The 14,028-nt window shown below is 57.9% G+C and overlaps 1 protein-coding gene across 4 annotated transcripts in view; it reads right to left on the reverse strand.

Moving 5' to 3' along the window:
• Window positions 1-655: 655 nt before the first annotated feature.
• Window positions 656-14,028, reverse strand: part of SMOC2 (SPARC related modular calcium binding 2) — a 73,650-nt gene continuing 60,277 nt past the window's right edge. For all 4 annotated transcript variants that reach the window (XM_036317513.1, XM_036317512.1, XM_036317510.1 and 1 more), the window contains 4 exons: window positions 10,186-10,285; window positions 8,026-8,300; window positions 4,878-4,915; window positions 656-2,056 (listed from right to left, as the gene is read on the reverse strand). In XM_036317513.1, the coding sequence (XP_036173406.1) occupies window positions 2,039-2,056; window positions 4,878-4,915; window positions 8,026-8,300; window positions 10,186-10,285 (431 nt within the window). In that variant the 3' untranslated portion in view covers window positions 656-2,038. The remainder of the gene's footprint in view (window positions 2,057-4,877; window positions 4,916-8,025; window positions 8,301-10,185; window positions 10,286-14,028) is intronic.

Here is a 14,028-nt window from a genome sequence, read left to right on the forward strand (position 1 = left end):
GCACCACAGAAAGGAAACCCGAACGTTCTCTGCACCAGGAAGCAACTGCTGTCTGTCCCTGTGAGGATGGACGGATCTAGACTTCCGGGAGTCGTTTCACAACATGAGGCAGGCGCCACGCTGTGCACCGTACACTCAGGCCGTGCAGGGCGTCAGTCATGTCTCAGCACCACTGGGACGGGAAGAAGGCAAGAGCCACAGCCACGGCCAGTGGAACATGAGGGGGTCTGGCCAGGACAGGGCCCGGGCCGGAGAAGAGAAGGGGCAGGCCTAGGCTTGGAGCGTGTGACGCAGGGAACAGCACCCGCTTCCATCAAAATCAGAGCCTCTTCTGCTTCCTCGATGGTCCCTGCAGCAGCAGGCAGCAGGGGAGAGTCTCGCGGGCTGGGACTCACCAAGCAAGCGCAGGGCTGTTCCACACAGTCAGGGCGCGTCACACACGGACCCAGAACGCCTTCGCCCAGGTGCGTCCCACCGTCCACAGGGAACCGAAGCAGGAAAAGGTTCAGCAACCGCCCTTTGTCACACCCCCATGGGGCGGAGCCAGGCTCCAAAGCATCGGGCCCAGCCTCCTCCGTGCCTCCCCCAGGGGGCACCCCCAAAGTCAAGCAAGTGCAACCCTGTGCATTCAGCCGGAAGGAAAAGAAGAGGGACGGTCTTGATAGCGTCTTTTATTTCAATCTAAGAAAAACGATTAAGTCCAAAGTTCAGAAATAGAAAAGGTTATCCAATAAGTTTAGGAGCGTAATTGTGTCCTTAGCAACGGTGAGGGTTTAGCGGCTCCAGGTTCAGCTTTCACTCTGCACATTAAACAAGGAGAAGACGCCGTCTTCACGCCTATTCGCAGGGACCGGTGTCCAAAACGTGCTGGGGAGTGAGGCGCACGGAGGTGATTTTCCGACCACACGTCGGAGCCAAGCCAGCCTCACGGCTGCTCACACGCGGCCCCCGCCGACCTCCCGGGGGCCGCAGAGCCGTGGCCGCTCAGTGCGGGGTCCAGCCGGACAGTGGCCCCTGGCTGTACAGGGGCCGGTTCTGTGGCTCTCGGTGTGAGCATCTGGTCCTGGCCCGTCCCTCCCCAGTGCCCCCCAGAGGACTGGCCCAGTGACAAGTTCTTGTGCCCTCAGGGCCTTCAGGAAAGAATGAGGAGGAGACAGAACCCAGGCCCAGCCCCCTGCCTGCCGAGGGCACGCCACCCAGCGCCCAGCTGTCCCAGCGCCTCCTTTAAGGAGACTGTCAGGGCACAGTTCACCTTCCAGGGCCCCGGGAGGGCAAGGCCAGGTGGAAGGGAAGAGGTGGGCAGATGGCAGTTGTGGCCTGATGCCAACTCCTCTCTGACCTTGAACCCTGCCCGCTGCCTGGAGCCAGCGCAGGGGGGAGGGAGTCCCCCAGCGTTGATTTCACTGCCTGCGGCCAACCTTGAGGTGGCAGAGCAGGCGCACGAAGGTGTTGGGAACTGTCCCCCAGACCCCATCATTGCCACTGTGTGCTTGCCAACGTGACGGGAGCGAGACCCCGAGAAAGCAGAGCAAAGGGACCAGGTCCCAGAGAGACGCAGCCCGGCACGCGCCACCTGCATGCCAGGCCGGCGGCTGACGGCAAACCTTACAGACCAAAGTGTGAGCTCCCACAGCGACCCGAAGCTGCCAACACGGTGGGTCTCAGAGCAGCGGCCGGAGGAAGCTGAATGCCTGTGGGGCCCCATCCTGCGCCAGGGAGGAGCCACAGCTGCAGCCGCTGTGCCCGAGCCGCTGTCCTCCACGCGGACACCCATGGGACCCAGAGAGCAAGTGGAAGCCCACCCCAAACAGCAGAGATGTCCACGGTCACAGGGACACATACATTGTATGTGATTAACCTGCCGAAGCCAGCCCCTCCCTTTTCACAGATTAAAGCAGTCCGTTTAAATATCTCCTTTCTACAAAGTGGATTTACATTTAAAGTACAAAGTGCAAATACTATGGGTTTTGTTTCTGTTTTTTAATTGCGTTTGGTGAGGGAGCCTCCCACACGTCTCAGGCGCCTTGGCCGCCATCTCTTATCCTCGGTTCCTGGGCTGGAAAGGAGACGAGAAAGATAGTGTGAGACCTTCTCATCCCCGTCCGTGACGAAGGCCTGCCTTCCGGGAAGGAAATAATCCTGTCTGCTGACAACCAGGGGAAAGTGCTCTTTTAAACAGGGTGATTTTGGCTGCGATGACCCTATATAATAAAACCCTAATATGCAAATTGACCAAACAGCAGAATGACCGGTCGCTATGATGTGCACTGACCACCAGGGGGCAGATGCTCAACACAGGAGCTGTCCCCTGGTGGCAGTATGCTCCCACGGGGGAGCGCCACTCAGCCAGAAGCCAGGCTCACAGCTGGCAAGCGCAGCAGCAGTGGTGGGAGCCTCTCCCGTCTCCAGGGAAGTGCTGAGGAGCAGCGAGCAGGCGGGTGGTAAGGAGCGAGGGGTCCCGGACTACAAGAGGGATATCTGACTGTCGGCTTAGGCCTCAGGGATCGGGCCTAAGCTGGCAGGCAGACATCCCCTGAGGAATCCCGGACTGTGAGAGGGTGCCAGCCAGGCTAAGGGACCCTGCCCTCTGGTGCACGAATTTCATGCACTGGGCCTCTAGTTAATACATAAAACACAACTCACCTTCTACCACCGTCCTCCCCTCAAGGATCAGAAATGTTGGGGGAACATGCTGGGTGAGAAAATGAGCCTTTGCTCCTAATGTTGTAAGTGGGCTCCACATATCAAACACCCTGCAGAAGTTCCCTTGGATCAATATACAAATCATTTCAATAATCTAATTGTGCTTCCAATTCGATGAAGACATCCTTGGTTTCTTTTCTTTTTGCTCTTTTTAGTCACTACCTCTCAGAAGAAATACATTGAGCAAAGTTTGTTTAAATTACTCAAGTTCTGCCCGGCCAGCGTGGCTCAGTGGTTGAGCATCGACCTGTGAACCAGGAGGTCAGGGTTCGATTGCCCGTCAGGGCACATGCCTGGGTTGTGGCTCCATCCCCAGCGTGGGGCGTGCAGGAGGCAGCCGATCCATGATTCTCTCTCATCAACGTTTCTCTCTCTCTCTCCCTCTCCCTTCCTCCCTCTCTAAAAATCAATAAAAAATATATGTTAAAAGTTTAAGCTACTCAAGCTCTGCATCCTGACTGCCAATTGAAAGCAATCCGCGTCTGCCTCATCGTTCAGAATGGTCTTGGGTATTGAGGGGGTTTCAGGTGGGCGACGCTCGGGATGGAGATTCGAGTGGGATGTGGAGGGAATGTCCCGCCGTGAGGGAGGAGCCCTTTCTCTAGGTGCTTCCCAGTCCCTGGGCCGGGCCCACGTGCTGCAGGCAGTGGCTCCAGCATCACCCCACCCACCGCCTGAGGGTGCCGCCCACTTCTGAATCCCCATGGAAACTGGAGACGGGACCAAGAGAGACGCTCACTTTCTGATGGAGTACTTGCTCTCCCCGTGCAATCCTCTCGTCCCCGTTATTCAGATGAGGAGGGACGGAGGCGCCTGGAGCTACTGTGTTCTTTGGGGAAATATCGGTGGGCTTGGATCACTGGGCCGATGCCAGCCAAGCCGCCTCGAGCTCTCAGGCGAACAGCCCTGGACGACGGCACGGAGCCCTGCGGCCCCTTGGGCAGCATGCCAGCTGGAGAGTTCCCTGCTCCAGTCTCTTTCTCCGGGAAAGGCTGGGGGCGAGGCTCCTGTTCCGAATGGGGCTCCTCGGGTCGAGGGGGCTGGCGCGGGCCCACCCCGCCCTCTCTGACGGCATAACCCCCGCACAGCTGGGCGTGCGCCGGCATAATGGCTTTCAGCCGGCCCTGCTCCCACGTGCAAGTGATCTGCGGTGGGATTTTTAAAAGTTAAAGCCGTACACATTTGCTAAACAACGAAAACCGTATCACACATCTGTCTGATGAACCGGTTTTACGTTACACCCAAGGTGTGCGCTGGAGGCCTCCGCTCAGAACCCACAACCGATGCGGGGCTCACCGAGGGAATGCGGCCGCACCAAACGGGGGAGACAGGACGCTCCGGCGCGTGGTCCTGGGAACGGAGGCTCGGCCTGGCTTCGGGGGACACGGGCCGCTCCTGTTTGTCTGGACGGTGTCCTGGGCCCGGGGTGGTTGTGGCAGGGACACCGCGATGGCCTCCAACTGAGCGCGGAGACAGACTCACAGACACAGAGTGTTCACAACACCGAGCAGAAAGCTGACACCCCGCAGGGCCCCTCGATGGAAAGGGAGGTGCCCCTGGCCCCCAGGGCGTGCCCTGTCCCTCATCTCCTTCCTAACATGTCAGCAATACAGACCGAACCTCGGAGGATTGTTTCAAAGCAAGCATTTATGTCCACAAAACAAGAGGACTCGACTCACAAATAATAATAATGAAGTAATTGAAATTTCAAATAGTAAAAAGGAAAATTAAGGCAGAATCTTCCCATTGACTTAACCTGCTGATTTCTTTTTGTTGTTGTTCTGTTTTAATATATTTTTATTGATTTCAGAGGAACGAAGAGGGAGAGAGAGAAACATCAATGATGAGAGAGAATCATGGATCAACTGCCTCCTGCACGTGCCACACCGGGGATGGAGCCTGCAACCCGGGCCTGTGCCCTTGATCGGAATCAAATCCAGGACCCTACAGTCTGCAGGCCAACGCTCTATCCACTGAGCCACACCAGCGAGGGCGAGCTTGCTGATTTCTGACAGAATCTGATCATGGCAGACAGGCATGTGCCTCGTCTGGATTGTGCGTTTTGGGGTTTTTTTCTTGGAAGGTGCTTTACTTCCCAAATCTGCAGAACCCTAATGTTTATTGCCTATAAGTGAACCAGCAGGTTATGAAGGTTAAAGTCGAGACACACTCACCTGTCTATTAGAAGTGCTCTCCGCAGTACCTTTGGGGGCTGTTGGGGAGAAAACACAAAGACGGTATTAACTGCTGCATACCCTCCCTTCGGGAAGGGTTCAAGGCCCGCTTCAGGGAGGGACCACGTCGCCTTAGGATGACGCCAGCAACAGCGAACGTGTTTCCATGGCAACGCTGAGCCCAGCGGACCCTGCTGTGAACGTCTCCTCACAGGACGCGAGCGGTCCCCAACCTCAGGGCCGTTCATTTCGCCGAACCTTCCCCACGCCCAGTCCGCGAAGGCCGGGCCTTCCTCCCGTTTCCCAGGCCTTCCCTCCCCTGCCTGGGTTTTGCCTATTTCCTGTCGTTTTGCCAATTTTTAGAGCAGGGAGCACTCAGCCACTCAGTAGACAGAGGGCAGCGTTTTCACCCCAAAGGCCTTGATTGACGGTTGCCTTCTGGCTGCGAGATAAAAAAAGCACCGAGAAAGAAGCAAAGCCGTTCCATCTGCAAGCCTCCCGCGACTCGAAGAGGCACCGCCACATGCAGGGTCGGAGCACAGAGGTACGGAGTCCATTGCAAAAATGTCGACTACACACTTAGTCGGTAAATGGACTATTTTTTTCAATTGTAGGTTTGAATGATTCAAGTCCGAGGGTAATTGTCACCACGTGGCTTCCTCTGGGATGACTGCTTTACTGAAACACGCGGGCCCACGGGTTCCAATTTAAAGAACGTTAGTGATCTTGGGGTCCGGTTCAAGCCAGTTTGGCTGTTCAACAGTTGCCGCCCTTCTCTTGGTTTCTTTTATGACAAGTACCCGTGTCCCTGGTGACTGGAGGTAGCTCTGCGTTAAAGGTAAGTAACAACAGTCAAAGTTAATCTCCTTAAGTGTTGAGAAGAAAAAGAACACCTTGCCGTGTAGATGAAAAAGGTAAATTTCATTCAAGACACCTGGTGCAGCCAGGCCGGTGTGGCTCAGGGGTTGGGTCACAGTTTGATTCCTGGTCGGGGCACAGGCCCGGTTGCAGGCTGGCTCCCCAGTGTGGGGCGTGCAGGAGGCAGCTGATCCATGATTGTCTCTCATCATTGGTGTTTCTACCCCTTTCTTCCTCTCCCTTCCTCTCTGAAATAAGTAACAATATATTTAAAAAGAGTCTTAGGTAAAGTTTAATGGTTCATGATTTAAAAAAAAAAAAAAGACACCTGGTGCAATATCTCATTCAAGGCAGAGCAGTGAAAATCACCATTTAAAATGTACAGCCCTAGCCGGTTTGGCTCAGTGGATAGAGCGTCGGCTTGCGGACTAAAGGGTCCTAGATTCTATTCCTGTCGGGGGCGTGCAGGAGGCAGGTGATCAATAATTCTCTCTCATCTCCCTCTCTCCGAAATCAATAAAAATATTATTTTTAAAAAAATTAAAATAAAATAAAACGTACAAAGAGCAGGGAAATAAAGCTGTCCGTGAGGTCTTTCAATGAAACAAAATGTACATGATCACAGTCGGCCTGAAGCAAGGCACTTCCCCTGAGAGAGAAGGCTGTTCCCAGCCCCCTGCCCCCCGCTCCCCCATCCTCAACCCTCCGCCCCCCGCCCCCTGCCCCCCAGCCTGGAACAGCCCAGTCGGGAGAGCTGATGTCATCGGGATCGAATGACCCTGATCGCTTCCAGGTGACCTGGCGGCGACACCCCGCGAGGCAGCTTGCCTGGAAGCGATGCAGCGAGCATGGCAATTTGGTGGAAAAAGACAATTTGGTCTAAACTGGATAATTCCTAAGTGCTGTGTTTCTCTGTAATGGTCACTTTGGGGAATCACAAGGGCATGATGTAATCTTTTGTGACTTTTTCCCTGAATTCCTCAGAAATATGTTCTTTTTTGGCGGTCTCATTTCCTAATAGTTTATAATTTTTTTCGCTTTTGCATTTTTTGTCATAGTGAAAGATTAAATCAAACTTTCCAATAATTTATCTCTGTTGCAATAATTGAAATGCAAAATCTTGTGTCGTTGCTTAAAACGCGTGTGATTAGAGGGCTCTGATTAGAGAGCCCTCGCCGGCCTGGCTCAGGGGCTGGAGCGTCTGCCCACACCCCGAAGAGTCCAGGTTCGCTTCCCAGTCAAGGCCCGGACCTGGGTTGTAGGTTTGATCCCATCGTGCGGGAGGCAACCAATCAATGTGTCTCTCTCACATCAATGTTTCTCTCTCCCGCCCCCCCGCCTCCTTCTTTCCCCTCTCTCTGAAAATCACTGGGGAAAATATATCCTTGGGTGAGAATTAAAGAAACGAACAAAAAATACATGTGATTAGAAAGTGTATGTGCGGAGCCCTTTTGCAGTGACGAGCCAGCATAGGAGTGTTTGGTGATGAGTACGGATCCAGGGCTGATAATGTCTGAGAAGAAATAGTTCACATGTTGTTGATGTTCTTCATTTGATGCCTCATATTTTAGAATAAAAACTGCATTCTTACGTAGTAAAGGGAACGAAAGAGATCGCTAACAGTTTGGATATTTAGGAAATCCCAAGTACTCCTCCCCTGAACATTTAGGTTTTTCTGACTTTTCTCAGATTCAAGTAGCACAGGGTGGGAAAAATACCTGATCATCAAACTGAAAAAAAATAAAGTAGGAAAAAGACAGAAAAATGCTACAGGGAACATACACGGGTTCCAGAAGCAACGAACGATGCATCCCAGGGCCCGGTGCTCCTTTTCGACAAAATACCCACTTCAGCTTGTTTGGGCGCAGAGGGTCCTAGCGGGTCCTCTCCGTTCCCAACAAGAGAGTAAAACTCGGACACAGCAGCTCAGCCCCGGGCCCTGGGGACCCCGCAGGGACTGACGTTTCTCGTGAGTGACCCTGCTGTCCTCCGCTTGCACCCCTCTTCCCAATCAGGGTTGGCACTCCCACCCTGAGGGCCCCTCGGGGTGTCAGGATGCACCCCTGAAGCGAGAGGACATGCCTGCACCCCTGCCGGGCTCCCCGGTTCTGGCGAATGGTTCTGAGATCTGACCCCACACATCGCGGCCCACACCTTGGGACCGTCGGCCGCCACAGAGGGAGGATGAAGAACTTGCCCTCAGACCCCTCCTCCCCTGGGCCCTGCCGTTCCCGAGGGTGTGTCCCTGCTCTGCCTGGCCCGGCGGGCGGGTGGGGGCGGGTGGGCTTACTGTGCCGCTTCCTGCTGCCGGCCTTGCGCTCCTCCTTGGTCACGCCCAGGCAGCCCATCAGCTCGAGCAGGGAGAGGGCCTTGTCGTTGTTCCCGTCACAGTACTCCACGAACTTCTTCACACACTTCTTGGGCTTGGACTTCTTCCGAAGGAACCTCTTGAAGGGCTTCAGCTCCTTCTTGCCGACGTCCCCGCTGGAGTTCTTGTCCAGCAGCTTGAAATACCAGTGGACCACTCGCTCCTCTAGCGTGTGGCTGGGGTCGGGCTCGGAGAGCCTGGAGGAGCACACGGGAGGGAGGGAGGTCGGGGCGCCCGCCGCGCCCCCCTCCGCCCTCGCCCCCCTCCCTGTACCATCCAGGCCCTGATGCCAAGCCCGCCTGGAAGTGCCACTCGATGGGACTTGGATTTAAAAATAATTTAGGGAGCCCTGGACCGTGTGGCTCAGTTGGGTGGGCATCATTCCGTGCACCAAAAGGTCGCCAGTTCGATTCCCGGTCACAGCACATGCCCAGGTTGCAGGTTCGATCACGAGTAGGGGGCATGCAGGAGGCAGCCCATGGATGTTTCTCTCTGATCTATGTTTCTCTCTCTCTCTCTCTCCCTCTCCCTTCCTCTCTCTCTCAAAAATAATAATAATAATTTAGAGAAAGGGACTTAGCAAAAATTTTTCAAGTTGGTTTCGAAATTGCAAATGACACTGAATGTGTGCGTGCCAACTATGCACCCGGCGTTGGCCAAGTCCTGGAGGACAGAGCGCCCTGTCCCCGGTTCTGTGCTCCGTGGACGTGGCAGGTCAGGCCACACGTGAAGGACCCGCTGCAAACCCTGGGACCCGAGGTCCCTCCGCCGTTCGATGTGGCTCATTGTCATATCAGCTACGTCACAGGGACAATGAAAGGTGCAAACCAAAACGTAACTTAAAGTGGTAACTGGATGTTCTCCCTTGAATTAAAGATTCTGTATTTGAAGATGTGGCTACACGCAGCTCCTCTGGGAGGCCTGGATTTGAGTCAGGGCTGGACATGGTACCAGATGTGAAAGATGCCTTGTGGCCGTGTCTGGTGTGGCCCTGCCCGGTGCGGCCCTGTCTGGTGCGGCCCTGCCCGGTGCGGCCCTGCCCGGTGTGGCCTTGCCCGGTGCGGCCCTGCCCGGTGCGGCCCTGCCAGGTGCGGCCCTGTCTGGTGCGGCCCTGCCCGGTGTGGCCCTGCCTGGTGTGGCCCTGCCCGGTGTGGCCCTGTCCGGTGTGGCCCTGCCTGGTGTGGCCCTGTCCGGTGTGGCCCTGCCTGGTGTGGCCCAGTGGATAGAGCATTGGACTGAAGGGTCCTGGTTTCATCCTCTCTGCTCATTGATGTTTCTCTCCCTCCTTCTCCCTCTCCCTTCCTCTCTGAAATCAATAAAAATAAAAATATATTTAAAAAGAATGTCCCTTAAAATGAAGAGGTTACTGCAGATTCCTAGGGGGTCTGAGGCTTGAAAGGCCACACCCAGGAGGCACTGGGAGCCACCCTCACACTGGCTGTTGGGGCCAGAGGAGGAGGAAGAGGAGGAGGATGAGAAGGAGGGGGAGGAAGCAGGACCTTCAGGACGCGAGAAGCCGGGGTGCCTCCCGGGCACGGAGAGGATGCATACAGCTCCACAGTCAGGGTTCACACTGTGTCAGGGAGCGAACCACGGAATCGTGCGCTTGAAAACAGCTCAGATGGTACATTGTACATGATGTATGTGGTTCCCACAATAAATCCATAATATTTTGAGACCTTTAAAGTGCACGTTTTCACACACAGTGTTTGACATCCAGTCCACTGCTGTGAGATGCAACTCCAAAGCATAAAGCCGCTAAACTGGACCTGCCCCTCCCTCTCCCTCCTCCCCTCCCGCCCACCGCCCGAGGGGATCACGGAAAATCCCGCAGGTCTGGCCGCTCCCCAACAGGACAACCTCCTCAGTGGCTTAATCACATGACAAAGACACTAAAGGAGTCACCTCCAACCCCTCAAAGCCCCTTCCCATTCGGGGGGCAGGAGGCCCCCTCTCTTGCCCGCCCTGCGGCTCCCAGGTGAGCGGCCGGCTCTCAGAGCCGGGGCTGGACTTGGCTAGCGGGTCAGTTTCCTCCGGTTACGGGCTCCCTCCCACACCCGGCTCCGTGTCACGGCGACGTACCTGCCGGGGGAGGACGGGTCGGAGACGGCGTGGACCATGTCGGTGGACAGTGCGTCCAGAACGCTCGTTAGAAACTCATTCTTTTTGGCACCAGGACAACCTGAAACAAGGAGGATGCACGTTTTTTCATTCACAGAACTCAGAGCACCGGGCCTTTCCTGTGAGGAGAGAGGCGTCGCGTTAATCGGCGGAGAGCGAGCTGGGCTCATGGGCTCACTCGGGAGGGGCCCACACTGACGCTCAGGCACCCGCGGGCACTGGGTTTCCTGTTATCATCACTCGAGCACCCGGGGCTGCGGATGCCGGACCGTGTCCCACCGGCTTCCATGTCACTAAATGCCCCTCGGGAAACAGACGGGCACGGGGGGGGGGGGGGGGGGGGGCGGGGGGCCGTGGAGAGAGCATCTCCGGTGCCGGAGAAGGACGGAGGTCATCGTCAGGGAGCCCACAGCCCCGGGCAGTGTGACTTTTGCAGGAAAACGGTTTTCGTTAACTCTCCCCCGGCGGGAGGTAGGAGACGGGAGGCGGAGGTGTATCTCCATGACTGGGCCTTGGGGACCTCCTGCGGCTGCCCCAGCTCCCCTCTCAGCGAGGACGGGCCTTTGTCAGGACAGCTCCTGTCCCGAGCAGCACCCTGACCCGGGGGACAGGACAGGCCAAGCTCCAAGTCCAGTCCCTGTGGCAGGAAGCACCAAGTGGCCGGCTGACCCCAGGATAACTTCTCCAGGCCGAGGGCAGGTGTGTCTCGGGGCAGGTGTGTTCCGGCGCAGGTGTGTCCCGGGGCAGGTGTGTCCTGGGGCAGGTGTGTCCCGGGGCAGGTGTGTTCCAGGGCAGGTGTGTCCTGGGGCAGGTGTGTCTCAGGGCAGGTGTGTCCCGGGGCAGGTGTGTCCCAGGGCAGGTGTGTCCCGGGGCAGGTGTGTCTCAGGGCAGGTGTGTCCCGGGGCAGGTGTGTCCCCAGCCAGGCCGCCCAGGGACCAGTTGTAGGCATGATCTTTTCTTCAGCAGAGTACAGAGCACAGCCCAGAAGTCTCAGCTCAGAGAAGGGACCGCAGGGGACAGCCCCGCCCCAGGGGCCCAGGGCGGGTGGGCGCCTGGCCTGTCGATGGGGATCTCGCAGCCGATGGAAGTGCCACTTGTAGAGAGAGGACACCGCTGCCCTCGCTAAAGCAGAGCAGCCACCACAGCAGTTTGTTTTCAAACCCGCGCAAAATAAAGCTCCCGGCTCAGCCTGGAGACGCTCGCTCAACCCCCTTCTCTGCGGGACCCCCAGGAACACTGGCATCGTCTCTGATTCCCTGCAAACACCTGGGCTCCAGTCCTGGTTGCCCCCACAGGAGGCGCGCTGCCCGGCCCCGGCCCCGGCCCCTGTCCCTCCCAGTGAGGAGGCTCATGCTGCCTGACGCCTGCCTCGCCCGCCTGCACCAGGGCCTGGACCTGGCGCCGTGATGCCTCGCCCGCCTGCACCAGGGCCTGGACCTGGCGCCGTGATGCCTCCAGCAGGAGGTGTTGCGCTTGGTATACAATGAGTGTGCTCCGCACTTCCTGTGAAGCAGAAGGTTTAAAAAAACAGAGGCTTTTTGTACAGAAAGTACTGGTCTCAGAAAATCTACTCATACAGTTTCTTCTTTTCCCATTTTCTTTCAATACAAAGGGAAACACGCTCAGGCTGCTGCTGCCTCAGGGAAACCCCAAAGCAGGGCTCGGCATGAACCCCCACCACGCAGCCCCCACGCCTCACAGCCAGCCCCAGCCCCCCACGCGCCCCACAAACAGCCCAGAGAGGCAGGCTCTCCCCGGTGCCCAGGTGCCACCCTGCTGCTTTTACTTTTTCAAAAGTAACTTGTACTTTAAGGGACGCTCTCCATTCAAATGGAGACACCTTTCTTTCCAAACTCCTGGCCGTTCCCCACGTCCGCCCGGGCGTCGGCGGTGCGCGCGGCCCCCGTCTTGCCCTGTGCGGGGACGGAGGCAGCCACCCAGGGCTGAACACCGCAAACCTGTAAGCCCGCCATCGCGCAGGGCCAGCCGCCAGCCTCCGCGGGCTCGGCAACCACGCTCTGCAGCGCAGCGACCCCGGTTCTTTCGTGTCAACTCACCGTTCACTACGCTCCTCACCTCTGAGACGAGCAGGCTTCTCTCGCCTCCAAGCCACTGCAGTTCCCACGAGACACGGGGGGCCGGGAGCCACCAGGCTGCCCCGGGGACCCCCGCTCGCACCCCTCCGCCCACGGCTGGTCAGACCTCCCCTCACTAGGAAACCCGCATGGAGAAGGCGCCAAGATCCTCCCCAGAGAGGGGGCCCCACTGGCAATGAATTCGAGTCACAGAGGTGGGGTCGCACCAGGGTGACCGGTGACCCCAATCTCACCAACGTGAGTCAGAGATCCGGGTCTCAAGGACCCGACACACCAACATCACAGAACAGCAGCCCACAATAAGAGCGAGAAACTAACGCGGCCTCAGGTGGTGACAAGGAGAGAGCAAGTCTCTCTCTAAGAAAAGCCATCCCGCCCTGGCCGGGTGGCTCAGTGGATAGAGCGTCAGCCTCCAGACCCAAGGGTCCCGGGTTCGATTCCGGTCAAGGGCACGGACCTCGGTTTCAGGCTCCCCCGCTCTCCCCCAGCCCAGGCACGTGAGGAGGCAACCAATCGGTGTGTTTCTCTCACATCGATGCTTCTCTCTGTCTCTCCCTCTCTCTCCCACTCGCCCTAAAAACCAATGGAAACATATCCTCGGGTGAGGATTAACAAAACAAAAAACAAAAAAATAATAAACTCATTACCTTATTAAAAAAAAGAAAAGAAAAGCCATCCCATACCCTAGCCATGTGGCTCAGTGGATAGAGTGCCGTCCTGTGGACTGAAGGGTCCCGGGTTCGATTCCGGTCAAGGGCACGGACCTCGGTTGCGGGCTCCCCACCGGCCGGGGCCCTGGGTGGGATGTGAGCAGGAGGCAGCCAATCGGTGTGTTTCTCTCACATCGATGCTTCTCCCCCCCTCTCTACAAATCAATGGAAACATATCCTCAGGTGAAGATTAACAAAAATAAAATTTAAAAAACCGATCTCGTGAGCTTAGGGCCCCCCTCAAGTTTCCGGGGACCCACCAGGCACCCACGGAGAACAGTGCGGTCTGATGACAGGGATGAGAGGTAGGGGTGACCACCCTCGAGGGGGGCTGGGCCGCTGTGCAGGGAGGGACCTGCCCGAGGCCGCTCCCTCAGCCCCTCAGAAGAGCGGACGCCCCCTGCGATCCCCCAGGACGGCTGGGGTTAGGAACCAGCCCGGCTTCCCCGACTTCCGCGCACAGGACGGTGTCAGCACGGACAGACAGACAGCGAGCCGGACCGCCCACGGCCTCGGGAGGGCGCAGCACAGCGGGGGCCGCGAGAGCCCCCGAGAGCCCCCGAGAGCCCCCCGAGAGCCCCCGAGAGCCCCGAGAGCCCCCCGAGAGCCCCCCGAGAGCCCCCCGAGAGGCCCCCGAGAGGCCCCCGAGAGCCCCCCGAGAGCCCCCGAGAGCCCCCGAGAGCCCCCCGAGAGGCCCCCGAGAGCCCCCCGAGAGCCCCCGAGAGCCCCCGAGAGCCCCCCGAGAGGCCCCCGAGAGCCCCCGAGAGCCCCCCGAGAGCCCCCGAGAGCCCCCGAGAGCCCCCGAGAGCCCCCCGAGAGGCCCCCGAGAGCCCCCGAGAGCCCCCCGAGAGCCCCCGAGAGCCCCCCGAGAGCCCCCCGAGAGCCCCCGAGAGCCCCCCGAGAGCCCCCGAGAGCCCCCGAGAGCCCCCGAGAGCCCCCCGAGAGCCCCCGAGAGCCCCCCGAGAGCCCCCGAGAGCCCCCGAGAGCCCCCCGAGAGC

This window comes from Myotis myotis, unplaced genomic scaffold, assembly GCF_014108235.1.
Source record: "Myotis myotis isolate mMyoMyo1 unplaced genomic scaffold, mMyoMyo1.p scaffold_m19_p_7, whole genome shotgun sequence".
NCBI classification, from domain to species: domain Eukaryota; kingdom Metazoa; phylum Chordata; class Mammalia; order Chiroptera; family Vespertilionidae; genus Myotis; species Myotis myotis.